The sequence below is a fragment of the Alexandromys fortis genome, unplaced genomic scaffold (genome assembly GCF_014885135.2).
Source record: "Alexandromys fortis isolate MF-2015 unplaced genomic scaffold, M_Fortis_MF-2015_v1.1 scaffold_23, whole genome shotgun sequence".
NCBI lineage: Eukaryota > Metazoa > Chordata > Mammalia > Rodentia > Cricetidae > Alexandromys > Alexandromys fortis.
In genome coordinates, this window is record NW_026067907.1 from 13,899,744 (window position 1) to 13,916,988 (window position 17,245).

General features: G+C 43.0%; 1 protein-coding gene across 1 annotated transcript; it reads right to left on the reverse strand.

Moving 5' to 3' along the window:
* Positions 1-482: 482 nt before the first annotated feature.
* Positions 483-17,241, reverse strand: Psmb1 (proteasome 20S subunit beta 1). The gene is made up of 6 exons (XM_050135659.1): positions 16,973-17,241; positions 13,040-13,147; positions 12,114-12,195; positions 9,131-9,260; positions 2,072-2,178; positions 483-732 (listed from the first exon to the last, which is right to left on the reverse strand). Exons 1-6 carry the CDS (start codon positions 17,224-17,226, stop codon positions 547-549), a joined length of 867 nt encoding a protein of 288 aa, XP_049991616.1. The 5' UTR covers positions 17,227-17,241; the 3' UTR covers positions 483-546.
* Positions 17,242-17,245: the final 4 nt, after the last annotated feature.

Below are 17,245 nucleotides of genomic sequence, written 5' to 3' on the forward strand. Positions count from 1 at the left end.
CCATCTCCCTAGTCCTACTTTTGACATTCTTCAGAGCTGGAGAGATGAGCGTATGGCTCTTCCAGATGATCCAAGTTTGGATGGCACCATCTGACAGCTCCTGACCACTTGAAACCCAGCTCCAGCAGAACTGACACCCACTTCTGGCTTCCACAGGTATCTGCACACATGGAGCATATATCCACATAAGCACATACAAAATGTAAAGTAAACCTTAAAATAAGTAAGCAAACCCAAATAAAGAAAAATTCTTTTACTAAAGATTTTATTTTTCATTATATATAATTATGTGTATGTGCCTACTGAGGAGAGAGGAGGGCATCGTATCCCTTGGAACTGGAGTTACAGGTGGGTGCTGGGCATCAAACTTAGGTCTTCTGCAAGAGCCACACTTTCTGAACTGATGAGTCATCACTTCAGCCACAAAGAAAGAAATTCTTCCCAATTTGTCACACCTACAGAAGACACTGTAAGAAAATGAGTACTTTTCATGCTTCTTTTTAATAATGACAAGCTTGTGCCATAGCTCCAATACACAGCTGACAATCAGTCTTTCCGCAGGGGAACAGTCTCCTCCCTGATGCCTTCCTTGGTCACAATGCAGATCTTGAGGGCATCGCCAGTGTACACGTCCCTCTCAGCTGCAGAGATGAAGACATCCTTCACCAGCCGCATAGCTTTGTCCAGAGACAGGGGCACATGGTCCACATTCTGCATATTTTTGAAACCAACCTGGAAAGACAGAAACTCGTATGAAGCATCCCAACATCCACAGCACACTCCCTGTGTCCCAGGATTTGTACTGGATCTAACAGGTTACATTAGGATGTCTTTTTTTTTTAATTATTTATTTTATTGGAGTTTTAGCCTATATGTATAAATGTGTGAGGGTGCTGGATCCTGGAGTTATAGACAGTTGTGAGCTGCCATATGGGAGCTGGGAATCGAACCCGGGTCCTCTAGAAGAGCAGTCAGTGCTCTTAACCGCTGAGTCATCTCTCCAGTCTTTCAAACTAAGAATATTCTAGTTCCAGCTTAAACACACAGAAATCTGGCAAGCTCCCAACTTTTCAAGAGCACAAACACTGAGACACAGACACTGTGAAAAGAAAAATCATAGTAAGTGGGGAGGGGGAGCCAAGACCGCCCAGAATGGCCATTAAGTAAGTCTGGTAAAAGGCAGCTTCATCAGAAAGACTTGTGCAGGTTACTTGGGAAGGTGTGTGTGTGGGGGGGAGGGTTAGCTGAGAAAACACTTCCATCAGACTGGCCTATATAGATGAGTCTGGTGGGACATTTTCTATATAACGATTGATGTGGGAGGATCCAGCCCACCGCGGGCAGGTGGTCCTAGGCTGCATAAGGAAGCAGGTTGAGCAAGTCATGGGGAACAAGACAGTAAGCAACATTCCTCCATGGCCTCTGCTTCAGTTCCTGCCTCTAGGTTCCTGTCCCAACTTCCCTCCAAAGAGTACAAGTCGCTAAGCTGAAATAAACCCTTTCCTCACCAAGTTGCTTTTGGTCGTGGTACTTTTTTAATGGCACAGGAAACAAACTAGGAGAAGACATTGAAATTGAAGAGCATGAGCTATTCCCGACCAAAGTGCGGTCAGGAAGAAGACATCTCAGGCGAAAGCAAAGGCTGGGTGTGGTACAGAAGACATGATACGGGCAAACAGCAGAGGGCAGGGGACAGGAATCACGAGGAGCACGAATTAGAAATCAGCTTGGAGGATGAAAGAATCATTAGGAAACCCACAAATGCAGGTCTGAATCGAGGTGGAATATAAAATAGGGATAAACTGAAACAGTAAGGGTAATGAGGGAGGCATTTATGTGATTTCAGGTAAAGACAGCGTGGACAAGACCGGAGCCATGACCAACAACTGCATAGAAAGAGTCTGGGAAGCCACAGGGCAGATAAAAAAAGGGCACCAGAAGAACAGAAAAAAACCGGTTTGGTAGCAAAACCCATCAAGAAGACCTTAGCAGCATCCCAGCAAAATGAAAAAGCTGGAGGGCACCACAGCTGCTTTAGCTGCCACAGGCAGAGGCCCACACATCACATTACCTGGTTGTCAAGCAGAGGCTGCAGCATGGCACTTGCTGAGCCCCCAGCCTTGAAGGAGTCTCTCTGGTAGGAGCCCACTGGGTCAAAGCTATACACAGCTCCCTTTCCTTAAAGAATAAAAAGTAAACATTACACCATGAGAAATAGTCAGAACATGATACAGAGTGTTACCAATTTGGCCAAACTTTTGGCAAAGGTCAGAATAAATTTATTGTTGTGCAGTGGACCCCAGCAGACTATTTATAAAGTGGGGTCAGAGATAAGAGGTTCACATCTTGATGCCCCAACACTGTGGCCAACTTGCCTAGAACTAATGTCACTGACAACCATCTCATGGCCCGGAGCAAGCAGGCCATTCAGACACATTAGGTGATGATCACAGGCCTTTATTTGAAGTTCTAATCAAAATCTTCATTCTATTACTAACAAATAAGCTTGTGTAGTTTCAGCACAGACCCGATAGTTAAAAATTTTCTTAGAGCTGAATATAAATAAAAATACCAAAAACTTACTGTGTTTATCTTTTTACTATTAAGTAAACATACTCTTTACCAATATACTGTACAATTCAATTCATGTGTACCAGCTCGTTTTCTGTCATCAAAGAGGAGAAAACCTCAACTGAGGAAATGCCTCATAAGATTGGGCTGTAGGCAATCCTGTGGGGCATTTTCTTAATTGATTGACACAGGAGAACCCAGTCCACTGTGGGCGGAGTCATCCTAGCCTGGCGGTCCTGAGTTCTCTAAGAAAACAGGCCGAGTAAGTTATGATAAACAAGTCAGTGAGCAGCATCCCTCATGGCCCATAGGTCAGCTCCTGCTGAGTTCTGTCCCGACTTCCAGCAATGATGGAAGTGTAGGCCAAACAAGCCCTTTCTTACCCAACTTGCTTTTTGGTCATGGTGATTCACTTCAGCAACAGAAACCCTAAGACACCACATTTTAGGCTGAAGCAGGAGAATAGTGAATTCATGACCAGACTCTGGTACAGGTGAGAACCACCCGTTGCCAAACATCAGCAAACCCAACTTAATGGTAACATTAATCATTTACTTAATATTCAATAAAAGAAGGGTTTTAGCAAAACAAAAATGTTATCAGTAAGAGTTTTATTTTTCCCAAAATGTTACAGCTTGTTTTGAACTACTAGAATGAGTAACTTAAAAATATATTATTTTAATATATCATATATATTTAATACATTCACACGTGAATGTTCACATCATATGTATAAATGTTTATGGAGGCTGGAGTCATAGGCAACTGTCCAACACAGGCCAATGTGTGTGATGAGCTCCGAACTCAGGTCCTCTGGAAGGACACAAGTATTCTAAACGCTAAACCATCTCTCCAGCCCAAGTAACTTTTTAAAAAGAAAGAGAGAGGGGCTGGAGAGATGGCTCAGTGGTTAAGAGCATTGCCTGCTCTTCCAAAGGTCCTGAGTTCAATTCCCGGCAACCACATGGTGGCTCACAACCATCTGTAAAGAGGTCTGGTGCCCTCTTCTGGCTGCAGACATGCACACTGACAGAATATTATCTGACGAGGGAGGGGGACTTGATTGGGGGAGGGGGAGGGAAAGGGGAGGCGGCGGTGGGGAAGAGACAGAAATCTTTAATAAATAAATAAATAAAAGAAAAAATCAAAAGATAAAAATACAGACAACAAAAAAAAAAGAGAGAGAGAGAGAAACATAAGAAACCTTACAGACTCCACTGAAATCAAATTATGTCTTTTGGAAAAGCAATTTGACATCAGTATCTGTCCAATGTAAAAAAGCCCATACCCCCGACACAAAAATAACTTCATTTGCAGAACAGGACTTACCTAAAAAATTGTAAATACAAAGTTTTTTACAAGTGTATAAGAAAAAATTAAATTACAGGTAGCTGATAAGGACTTATTTTTTCTGACTCTCACATCCACTAGCCAACTATGTCATATAGGAGATGAGGTGCAGTCACACGGATAAAATGGGCCCATGCTGGCCCTGCTGTGCTGCTAGGCTCATTTGGGTTCCAGTGCATCTTTTGCAAGCAGAATTGCCTTGCCAAGATACTCTGACTTTGTGTGTTTCTTTGTGAAACACCAAATAAAATTATTCATTGTTTGTTTCTAATATAAGTCAGGCAGATATTTTTGCAATGTTCAAAATGGCAAAAAAATTACAGAAATCTTAAGTTATTAGAAAAGTGGCATTCACTCACAATAGAAGCACAACATTGTTTAAAAACGAGATGAAAGAAGGAAGGGGGAAGGGAGGGAGAAAAAAAAAGTTAAACATGGAGGCAGATGGATCTCTGTGAGTTCAAGGCCAGCCTTGTCTACAGAGGGAGTTCCAGGACAGCCAGAACTGTTACACAGGAAAATCCTGTCCCCAAAAAAACGTAAGATAATAACAACAACCCCCCCCCAAAAAAAAAAACTAAAGAAAGCACCTAACTCTTGGAACCAGACTGTTTCACCTGTTCTAACTGTCTGGTCAGGCTGTTGGTTTCAGTTATAGACTCAACCTGGTCAGAGTGCTTAGAGTGAGCTAACATATTGCTAAGACTAGGTCAGTGCCAGAAAGTCGAATCTGAGGGTAATGGCACGTGCTGCAAGGTTGGTTGACTTGAACTTGATCTCCAGAACCCACTTGGTGGTAGGCAAGAACCAACTCTGGAAAACTGTCCTCTGACTTTCACTTCTGCACCATGGCCAACGCTCCCTGCTCAAAAAGTAATTTTAAAACAAACAGGGGTCATTCTTAGTAAATGCATGTGTTCCTTGCATGTTCAATGTGTATAACGTTACTTGTAGCTGGCTACCTTTGAGAAAAACTGGAAGGTACCATATGCTTATGTATCACTCGAGTTTTATGAAAGAAAGCATCACGACAATTTTAGAAAAGATCTTAAAAAAATGTGTACAAGTATGAGCGTCTGTCTGTCTGTACCCCTGGAAGTACACGACATGTGTGCATGCCTGAACAGGCCACAAGAGGGCATGGAATCCCTTGGAACTGATATTACAGACCTTTGTGAGCTGTCATATTGGTTGAAACTGAAGCTGGGTCCTCGGAAAGAGTAGCCAAGTGCTCTTACCTGCTAAGCCATTTCTCAAGCCCCTAGAAGAGGTCTTTTAAAAACTGCAGAGCCAAGTGTGGTGACTCCTAACTGTAACCCCATCAGCTGAGAAGCTGAGATAGGAGGAGCAAAACAAACTTTGTCAACCTGAGCTACAGACTGAGAGGAACCATCTTAAAAAACAAACAAAACCTCCAAACTCCAACAAATCATGGGCCATTCACAGGGTCTGACTTCACATGGTAATACCGGGGACCAGATCCCTGGTAAAATCAGAGACCACCACAGAAGCTGGGCTCCAGGTTCCCATCCTAGCGCACAAGACAGCACAGCAAGTCTTCGGAGACTTCAGCGGACTTGGGGTTTTAGGCTGAGTGGGCAGGAAAGAACAGAAAACTGACCCTCAAAAAAAGGCTCCAGCTGTAAGCTAAGAAGGTACATGGAACCTGTAACATATTATATGCATGTATGAAATTATCAAAGAACTAAATTTTAAAAATTATAGTAGTAATAATTATGATAGTTTAACTACAGTGGTATAGCAGTATACTAGGATACTGCTAAGGACTGCTAATTAGAGACAGTACATCACTCTTCATGATGAAGAAACAGTCCTGAATTAACAAACCATTATAATTACAGGCTCCATTATAAAATACAGGGGGAAAAAAAACATGAAGAGAAAACAAAACTTCTAATAAAGTTCAAAAAGCAACAAAAATAGTATAATAATAAAAAAAACCTTAGTCCTTAAAAATTAAAAGACACCAGAAATAAAAGCAACAACAGAATTAAAAATAAATAAATAAATAAACAAAACAAAAAAAAATCCTTGAGGGAATTTCCAAAAAGCAGGACAAGAAAAAATATGAACTATTCACAAGGCAAAAAAATAAGGATGGGCAATAACTAAGCTGCGGTTATGGAAAGAATAGGGAGTGAAAGACGAGGAGAATGAGGAAGAGGAGAAAGAAGAAATCCAAGACAGAGAGGCACTGTAAAATATCAACACGAGCCGAGGAAAAGCAGGCATGAAAACCAGACGAGCAAGGGGCAAGGCACAGGACTCCTCTGTGGTGGGGGAGTGGGTCCCCCTGGGGAGAGGAGAAGGCCAGGGTGAAATGCAGTAACCCTGAGAAAAATGTCTCACCTACATCCCATTTCCAGATCCCCTTGCCAGGATCCGGCTAAGGGACACATCAGTCACAGAGACAGGGCTGGAGAGATGGCTCAGTGGTTAAGAGCATTGCCTGCTCTTCCAAAGGTCCTGAGTTCAATTCCCAGCAACCACACGGTGGCTCAGAACCATCTGTAATGAGGTCTGGTGCCTGCAGTCATACACGCAGACAGAATATTATATACGTAATAAATAAATAAATATTAAAAAAAAGGAAAGAAAGACAGACAGACAGACAAAGAGGCCCCAAAGTTGGGTGGGCAGAAGATTAGGGAATGGTATACCGGGGAGGAACCGGGGAGATGGGCGACTGATCAAAATATACTATACAAAGTTCTCCAAGAACTAACGACAGTGAGGAGGGGGAATAAATGCACACGCACACACCCTTTTATGTTGTTTTGTTTTTTGAGACAGGATCTCTATGAAGTCCTAGCTGTCCTGGTACCTGCTATGTAGACAGGACTAGCCTCAAATTCAGAGACCCCTACTGTGGAATAATCCTCTCATGCACTGTAAAGACTTGTCACTTGAACTGGTCTAATAAAACGCTGATTGGAGCTACGCAGAAAGTATAGGCGGGGCAACCAAACTAAGAATTCTGGGAAGAAGAAGGGCAGAGTCAGGAGTTACCAGCAGACACAGAGGGAACAAGATGAGAATACCAAGCCGCATGGCTTAGCACAGAAAAGAATCAGGGTTAATTTAAGTTTAACAAGCCTGAGTTATCAGCTGAGCATTTATAAATAAGCAGCTGCCAGGAAGGCGACCAGGCAGTTGGGACAAAAATATCTGGGACTGGGGCTGGAGAGATGGCTCAGCGATTAAGAGCATTTCCTGCTCTTCCAGAGGTCCTGAGTTCAAATCCCAGCAACCACATGGTGGCTCACAACCATCTGTAATGAGGTCTGGTGCCCTCTTCTGGCCTGCAGTTCATACATGAACACAGAATATTGTATATATAATAAACAAACAAACAAACAAATAAATATTAAGAAAAAATCTCTGGGACTCCCTCTACAGATCCTTCTGCCAGAGTGCTGGCAATGCATGTGCTCCCACATCCCGCCTAAGAAAAGTCTTAAAAAATATATCCTATCTTACTCTGACAGAAAAATCTAAAGATGCCTATTCTGAGAACACTGTGAGAAGTACAGGTATTAATTACCCAAATCACCCTTGCTTTTGGAGACAAGGTCTTGAACATGAAGGATACAATTCTTCTGCTTCAGCTGCAAAGTGCTGGGGTTATGGGCATGTATTACCATGTCCAGCTCCAAAGACTAAGAAATTACTTTAAAAAAAAAAATACGATTTATTTTTATTTTATGTGTCTAAGTCTTTTGCCTGCATGTATGACTATATTGTATAGCAGTTTCCTCCTTGATTAAAACATTCCATCCTATAAGAAAGCTAAGACAGAAGATAAACAACTCAAAATGGCTTCAGGAAGGAGCTGAAACTAATCAGATTAACAAGACCCTGTTGAAATAGGAGCGGCGGGGCTGCGTCCCAGGCACCCGGCCGCCTGCATGGCTAGTTTATACCCAGAAATAATTACACGGAAACTGTATTCTTTCAAACACTGTCTGGCCTGGCTAGGTCCAGTTTCTTATTGGCTAGCTCTTACATATTGTTCTAACCCATTTCTAATATTCTGTGTAGCCCATGAGCTGGCTTACCAGAGAGGATCTTAACCTGCGTCTGTCTGGAGTGGGAGCATCATGGCGACTCTCCCTCTAACCTTCTTTCTCTCAGAATTTTCTTCTGTATACTCCGCCTACCTAATTTTCTATCCAATAAAATGGGCCAAGGCAGTTTCTTTATTAGTAAGAAATCATTCCCACATCAAGACCCCTTTAATCCCAGCACTTGGGAGGCAGAGGCAGGCGGATCTCTGAGTTCGAGGCCAGTCTGATCTACATAGAAGCTCCAGGACAGGCTCCAAAGCTATAGAGAAACTCTGTCTCAAGAAAAAAAAAAAAACCTGCATATACAAGACCCCTCTCTCTCCCAAGAGAAAATAATAAATAATGCTGAGAAGTCACTTCCAGACAAGCCAAGCTGAAAAAAAAAAAAAAAGCAGATTGGCTAAGCTGCCTGAAAACGTATTGTTCAACTACCTAGAAGTGACACTCTCCAACCTATCAAACAACCTGCAGGCCGTACAGTGTGCTCCAGGTGTCCTTGAGTCACTTCTGCTGCAGTAAGGAACCCCAGCAAAACTCACTAGTTCACCACTCTGGACTATGATGGTATCCACACTGGTCTGCTGTTGGCTACATATCTAGGTGAGCAGTGTGTATGTATTACGTCTCCCCAGGAAAAGCCTGCTACACAACAGGATGAGGTGCCTGAGACCCTCAGAGGTCAGGAGATGGCACCAGGTTCCCTGAACTGGAGTTACAAATGGTTACAGCTGTGAGCCACCATGTCAGGGCTGGGAACCAAAGTCAGGTCTTGTGCAGAAGCAGTAACTGTGCTTAACCACAAGTTCTTCCAGTTCCAGAAATTCCTTATCAAAAACTTTGAACTAAACATGTCTGTAGTCAAATTATGTAGGTCAAATCTGTAAGATAAAAGCTAATAACTACCAACACATTCCAGATCCTGAGAAAATGTAACTGGCGCCTTCACCAGGTACCTTATAGCACTTGTATGCCTCTGGATGTAATTTATCCCTTTCAGCTTTAGTTTCTCATACTTTCATGATCAGAGTACACAGCTGCTGTGCTAGATGGCTCAACTCCAGGCGGAAGCATGCACATTTATGAAACAACACTTTTGCATTTGCCAGAAAGCAAGATGCTACCTTCTTCATCGAGTCCACCGATGATGTTGTAGACATAGTACGGGAAGAAGCGCCGTGAGTAGAGGATGGTGGAAAGCATTGCAGCAATTGCCCCAGTGGTCATGGCCTTGTTATTGGAGTGCTTGTACATCTTCATGGTTTGGAAAACAAATAAAAAAAAACAGGAGAGCAGAGTCAGAATCTGTCAAACTTCAATGACAACCAGTGCATAATACAGGCGTTCCTTAGTGCAATACAAAAGCTCTTTCATTCATTCATTCCCTTATTATTCATTTGCTTACTTATTTGTTTGTTGGTTGGTTTTTTTTTTTTTTTTTTTTTTTTTTGAGACAGGGTTAATCTGTGAAACAGTCCTGGCTATCCTAGAACTCACTCTGCAGACCAGGTTGGACTCAAACTCACAGAGATCCACCTGCCTCTGCCTTCCAAGTACTGGGATTAAAGGTGTGCACCCCCACTGTCTGGCAAAAGTTTACTTCTTTCATGACCAAATAACATAGCATTACTAACATAAAATGATAGTTTAATTACATATATTTGAGGTGGTTATCACGTAACCAGTCTTTCAGAATAGAAACATTCCCTGGAAAAAAGAACAGACTCTTAAGACTCAGAAAATGAATAAACCTGACAAATTCCAGGACAGTTGAAATCAGGATTCAAGAGGGCCGTTCTCAAGGTTACATGGACAAGAAACAACTGCTGAGAAGACAACTCTGCATCACTCAGCTGCCTGTGTGGTGACGGGAGAGTTAAGCAGCCTTCTGAGCTGCTACCCAAGCTTCGGTGGGCTTATTGGTGATTCAGCTGCCTTTCAGTTGCCCATGTTCCTCTAAGTAACCCCTCATCCGTAGTCATCTAAAGAACCCCAATAAGCTCACTGGTCTATACGGTAAGACTCTGGTAGAACTGTTATTCTGGTCTGTACCCGGTACCCTATACTAAGTGAATAAATGGTTGTCCCAGCACTCATGGAGACCTCTGTGAGTTTGAGGCCAGCCTGGTCTACTACATACATATCAAGCTCCAGGACAGCCAGGACTACACAGAGACCCTGTCTCAAAACAAACAAAAAAATTAATAATAATAAAAAATTTATTTATTATGTATACAGTGTTCTGATGGCATGTATGCCTGCAGGCCAGAAGAGGGCACCAGATCTCATTATAGATGGCTGTGAGCCACCATGTGGTTGCTGGGAATTGAACTCAAGATCTCAGGAAGAACAGCCAGTGCTCTTAACTTCTGAGCCATCTCTCCAGCCCCAAACAAGAAGATTTTTAAGGGAAGGATGTGAAGAATACTAATTTAGAGTCTACTTAGCCTGCCCTCTTCATTTCCGACAACATTGTAATAAGCAGAGCATGTAAGGTGAGCCTGAGGAAGATGTTCAAAATGCATCTCATCCCTGCACTGTGCACCCCAAATGGTATCGCATGAGGAGTCAGACCTGACCCACTACCTGATTCTTTTAAGTGAGAATTTCCTGGAACACAGCCATGCTGCGTATGCTGCCTTCTCCATCCCACAGCAAACAGGGCAGTTGTGACAGAAACGCAACGGCCCCTGAGATTCAAAATAGTTATCAACAGAATCACCGGACTGTATTATTTGGGGTCCCACTCTTCGTAAACTGCTAGACAAACACATATTGAAGGGCAATAGTCTTGCTTCTCAAGTCTACCAAGGAAAACAGTATCAAAAACATGACCATAGACTGGAAAGATAGCTCAACAGAGTTACAAGCACTTGTTGCTCCTGCGAAGACCTGGGTTTGGGTCCCAACACCTACACTGCAGCTTACAACTACTGACAGACATTTTCAAGGACTCAGGCACCATTTGACCTCCTTGAGTACCAGGCATGCCCATAGTCAACATACATATGTGTAGACCAAACACCCATACACATAAAATAAATAAATGAAATTAAATAATCAGGTTAAAAAAAGATCTTAGGATGCCAATACAGGAACCTTGTAATCCTGATATACTATATTCTTAAAAACTTTAAATTATCCACAAAAATTATAAACATGAAATAGGTTTAAGTTCACCATTTTTGTTGTTTTTCACAAGGTTTCTCTATGTAACAGCTTTGGCTGTCCTGGAACTCACTTTGTAGACCAGGCTGGCCTCAAAAGAGATCCACCTGCCTGTCTTCAGAGTGCTGGGATTAAAGGCCTGTGTCACCATGCCTGGCTGAGTTTACCATTTTTTGTTAGTCACACAGCAAGCATTTCTAAAGCTAAGCCTAAGTGCTGTAAATCAAGGTCAAAATCCTGAACAATCACAGGTAAGCTGTATGACAAATACAGACGAATTTCTAAGGTAAGTTATCGTAGAGGATGGAATAGAAGGCACCGTGTGTCTGCTAATAAATGTAAATTCTGAAGCTTTCAATACTAGATGTTCTAAAATACACAATGGAATATTTCTACACAGCCACACACAGCAAATGTGAGTTAAGAAACTTGTCTCATGACTATGTGAGGGATCTCCTTAAGTGACCCAAGCAGGCACAGAGAATGTGGTCACCTCTGCTAACGTGTTCTTATTACATCATGCCTTGGTGATTTCTATTGAAGGTACCTCCCTCCATCAATGCTCCAGAGATTATTTCTTCTTTTTTTGTGTGCTGTCTACCAGTGTGTGAAGGTGTGAGGAAGGAAAGGTCAGTAGACACTTCCACATTATGCTCTGGTCTATGGCTACCTAGGCTATTCTCTGCCAGAGCAGACTTGATATTTCAGAAGGAGAAGCACCTCCAGAAAACAGACAACACGACAAAGCACAGGGGTGTAAACAGACATGTGCTGCGGTCCCTTGTTATCTGTGGGATCCCAACCGCCAGTGGTGGTACTGCTTTATCTAGCGTATCTAGGATACACTAGCTCCGCCTACTAACTTGCTCTCTCTCAATGCAGCAGTTATATCGAGGCTCAAAAGAATCTTATGAATTGTTTCGACAGGGTAGCACCTACCTTTAATCTTGCTTCAATAATCTTCGTCAGAGTAAGACAATCTCCATGAAAACCACTGCAGCCAATGACTGTTTTGTCTGTTCTGTAAAAAGCCAATTTCAGGAAAATTATTTGACTATAAACAAAACAAAACAAAAAAACAAGGCGCACAAACCAACAGCTAGTCAGTCCTTTTGCAGCATGGGAGTCTACATACCAATACCACTCAGTCTTACACCAAATGAATTTTCGGTAAGTCAAAGATAAACCATTAACAGGTTAGAGAAAATAAGCATGACTTCTACTTTACAATCTAGGGCTGGGAAATGAGAAGCATAATGTAGCCCATGGGTCATATAGAAGTTTCATAAATCTGACTACTTCTACAGAAAAAAAAGAAGTTAAAAATATATGAACATACGACTAAAGTCTAATTCTAATCTCCTTATGGAAAAACAGCCAATGAGATAGAAAAATTGGGTAGCTGGGAACTGGAAAGGTAAGAAAACTTCACTGCTTCTTATGGTAAGATGTGAGCCATGCCTAGGACTGAAATGCTGCCTTCTTTATTTTCTACTCCACGTTACCTTAAACTGCTGTGCAAAGAATCTAAGCCTTGTTGGGTCCATTTCTACTGCAAGTTTAACCGAGTTTTGTAATTAGCCATGCACCTTTCCAACTGCCACCACAAAGGCAAGTGAAGTGTCTTTAGAAATATTTACTTATGGGCTAGAGAAGACTCAGTGGATGGCTAAGAGCACTGGCTGTTCTTCCACAGAACCTGGGCAGGCTTAATTCACAGCAGCTAACAACCAACTACAACTCCAGTTCCAGGGGATCCGATGCCCTCTTCTGGCCTCTGTCGACACTGCACATACACGAAGCGCAGACATATATACAGACAAAACATACAAATAAAATAAATCTAGAAAGGCTGATTTACTTACAGTTTATAACATTTGGGGCTATCTCGGGTATGAATTGAAAACCCTTCACTCAACCGAGTGTCTGAAGCAACAATGGAAAAATCTTCTCCAGCAATTGCCAATACAGTACTGATTAAAAAAAAAAAAATAGAAAAAAAAAAACATTAATTCTTCAGCATGGCAACTCTCCCTCTTCAAATAGGAGTGTGCTCCACAGGACCTATCTAGGTAAACCTACTAGATATAAGAATAGAATTCAAATGAAAGACCGGAGGAAAGGATCCCTGATTCCATGTCATCTTGGAAAATTCCTAACCTAGATTCTAATGGTGCCCTCCCCATTCAGCAGTTATAAGTCCGAGGGCAACTTAACTACTGAAGGCCTCAATTTTCTCAAAATATACACCACAGAATACAAAATGGAACTGTTCTAGTATCTCCTTGGTAACAGGGAAAACACTAAATCAACCTTCATCACTAAAGATCAAAAATATTCATGTAGCCGGGCGGTGGTGGCACACGCTTTTATGCAGCACTTGGGAGGCAGAGGCAGGCGGATCTCTGTGAGTTCGAGACCAGCCTGGTCTACAAGAGCTAGTTCCAGGACAGGCTCCAAAGCTACAGAGAAACCTTGTCTCGGAAAAACCAAAAAAAAAAAATAAAATAAAATTCATGTATAAAAAGCATTGGTATTACAAAGCAACACGTTTGTCTCTTGGAGACCAGGTATGGATAGATAGTAATCCTATAAGCAAGCTGAATTCAGGACCACATCTATTTCTTCGTAGGAGAGCTGTTAGGCAATGTCTATTCCTCCGCATGGAAACATCCTTTATGGTGGGGGGGGGGGACTATTGAGAGTCATAAGGAGAATATCTGAGGCAAAGTTACATCCCGTGAAAACCTGAGAATTCTTGGACCTTCCTCACCCCTGATTTGTGCACCTTGAATTCCAGCATCTGAGAGGGAAAGGCAGGCTCTGTGAGTTCCAGGCCAGTTAGACCCTGTCTTAACTGTTGTGGGAGGAGGCCCTGACCAGCCAAGCTGTAAGAGATTTTCTGCCTTGTGAGCTACGTACAAATCGTACAGAGATCTAGAATTACAGCTTTTCTAAGCCATCGACTGTGTTGGGGTCGACTTTTCTAAGATACAGTTGATTCTAGATCATCCTTGCTTTTTGAAGTACCTCCTAGCCCATACTCCTGTTATAGTAACCCCAATAAAAGTGTATTGATTCTCCAAGCTAAACTTCAGTCAGTCATGGAGCAGGTTTGTGTGTGTGTGTGTGTGTGTGTGTGTGTGTGAGAGAGAGAGAGAGAGAGAGAGAGAGACTGTTGCAGCGTAAATGAACGCAGGCAGATTGTAAAAAATATATACACAGCTCTAATGGGGAAATTAGACCTACAGATCCAAGGTTCCCGCGGAGCACAGGAAACAGAAAGGGGCACCGGAGCTCCCGTGAGCCCGATTCGCCCGAGGCAAGCCCGCCCCCTAAGGGGGCTGGCTTAGCCCTACATGTGATGTCTTCCCAGAAACAGTGTGTCACACCACATTCAAAGGTGGTTATCTTTTTCCTGCCGTATAGTTTCACTTACTGAAGAATCCCAGAGAAAAAAACATAAAAGTAGAATCTAGATCCTAATAGTGTTTTCCCAAGCAAGTTACTGAACTTCTTTAAAATAAATAATTAAGTAACAGTAACCATCTCACATTAGCATGCTGTAAGGATTCAGTAGTTGATGTGATGTCTGCCTGCTATAGGACTGGTCTCCTAGGGAGCGAACAACGTCACTGTGCTATGCAGCAGGACAGCAGCATGTGATGACGAAGCACCCGAGCACTGCAATTACTTGAGGGAGAGGCCCACTCATGCCACTTATTATTTGTGTGATTTTGGATAAATTTTTAATGTTCAAATTGATGGTAACAACAGTACCTGATGTGTTACAGAGTGTAAGAACTAGCCAATGTAATTCACATAAAGCACCTAGCATAGGTCCTTCTAGAAAATAAACCCAGAAAACACTACCTAGTATTTTTACCAAAACAAGTTCTGCACTAAAACCCCAAAGCAGAGAGGCATGGCATTCCACAAATCATGAATAGAAACAGAAAGAAAAAAATATCACAGCAGCCCGCTCAAGCAACTTAAGGCGGTCCTTTTTGTGTGCCTAGGGACAGACACACTGCTATGAACTGTTGCAGATCCCAAGCTAGATTTTTGATCTCAGCAAGGTGTCCTGAAGGTTAGACAAACAAGAATGAGAAAAGCTCCACTTGTAAAGTGAGGTTGTAAGACAATTATGAGAACAATACAGTGTGTGAACCGGGAATACAAATTCTGTTCCAATAAGAGATGTAACAGCAAGGAAGCAGGATGAAGGGGACAAAAAGGACAACACATCACCACTGAATGCAACCAAGTTTTCATGACTTCCTAAGTGTGTTTAGTGGGAAAAATAGCTACAGCATCCCCGACTTTACACTGACATAATCAGAGTATTCTGAAGGAATCATCACCCCGCTTGTTTTGCTTACTAACATGAGTTATGGTTAGAAACCTCTTCCCAAAGACACCAGAATTGAGGGGACTTTGGAGAAATAAAGTTACAGAAATAGACTTGGGAATTATATTCCCAGGGATGAGGAATGTAAAAGTCTTAAGTAACAAAATCTGGAAGCCACAAAGAAACTAGTATCATTTTGCAGAACCAGAGGCTACTTGGCAGGCCAGTTGCAATTAATGCAATAAATGCTAATAGGAACCAAAAAAAGGGGGGGAGTGAGTTACTAGAGAGCTGTAAGTAACTATGAGAGCAATGGATTAAGAGGAACTGCAAGCGGTTAAAAAGTTAATTATGAGTCCTGCATTCAGAATACCTTGAAGTTAACACGTCTCACAACCCAAGTACTTAGCGTTAGCCCGCAGAATGAAGCAGCACACTGGAAAACGAAAGCTATGAATTTAAAACCAGTTCTAATTCTCACCAGTTCTTGGAAAGGGCTGTTTAAATGCGCCAAGGACGAAGACTATGAAGCAGTCACTTAACTGCTCGCAGCTTACAAAAAATGTCACCATTCAAGAAACCGAAAGGAGCCGCAGAGCACACTTCCACATTTATTCTTCAGAGGACACAGCCAAGGCTACAGTCAATATTTCACTCCCTACACAGTGAACGTTCAACATTCACAAAGACACAGCTAATGTTTTTTTTCTTTTTTGAGACAAGGTTTCTCCTTGTAGCCCTGGCTGTCCTGAAACTCGCTGCACTGGCCTTTGCCTCCCGAGTGCTGGGATTAAGGATGTGCGCCACCACCTCCGGGCTGTCTCGCTTTTCTTAACAAGCCACATTTTTTTTTTAAACAATGGTTTCAATGAATAGACGTTGATGAAATATATCCCTGTATTGCCAAGGGTCCTAAATTCGAAGGAAAAACATCCCTTCGAATACAGCGAATATTTACAATGCACAAGCAATCTGAGAGTAAGAATACACACACACACACACACACACACACGGGGAAGGCTGGGTACATAGATAGCTCAGTAGAACCTGCCCAGCAGGCCACGTCTCACAGTATAACAAAAACCTCTATATTTCACCCTTGAACTTAAGCCAAACAAGCATTAAAAGAAAAAAAATCAGTGGCCCACAAATTAAGTCTAATTAACCAATGACATTTTCTATTTGAAATAATAACGGATCCGACGGCTCAGCGACGGAACCACCGACACCGTCTATAAACCAGGACGAACCAATGCTAACAGGAACATCGCCCCTTGCCCGCCGGCCCCACGACACAGCCGCCCACGGAGCAGAGGGTTAAAGCAGGCTGCACCGAGGGCGTCGTGCACCGTCTGGGTCCGGGCTGCAGGCTGCATCCCCGCCACCCCACACCCGCTCTCCGCGACCCCGGCTCGACCAAGGTGAACGCAGCAGACCGAGCTTTTACCCTCCATTGAAGGCGTAAGGCGAGAACCGCAGGTACGCGGGGCCGGAGGAGCCCTGAGCCGCCCTCATTGCCATCTCTCGGTCGAAGCCCCGGTAAGCGGCCAAGGTGAGCATCGCTCCGACTCCTGCAGTCTCACGGCAAGATGGCCGCCGGCGCAGGTCCACTTCCGGCCCCGTCCGGCCCCGCCCACCGGGCTCCTCTAGCCCGCGCTCGTCGTTGCTCTTGGAGGTCTCCGCCTGCGTCCCGTGGTGCATCCTGGATCCACCGACTCCA

Bases quoted from the DNA above. Each gene is read 5' to 3' on its own strand.
- Psmb1 (XM_050135659.1), bottom strand. From the start codon at position 17,226: ATGCACCACGGGACGCAGGCGGAGACCTCCAAGAGCAACGACGAGCGC. The intron at 13,148-16,972 runs GTAAAAGCTCGG...TTTTTTAATCAG, and splicing joins CCTTACGCCTTCAATGGAGG to TACTGTATTGGCAATTGCTG. The intron at 733-2,071 runs GTAATGTGATGT...CTGTCTTTCCAG, and splicing joins AGCCTCTGCTTGACAACCAG to GTTGGTTTCAAAAATATGCA.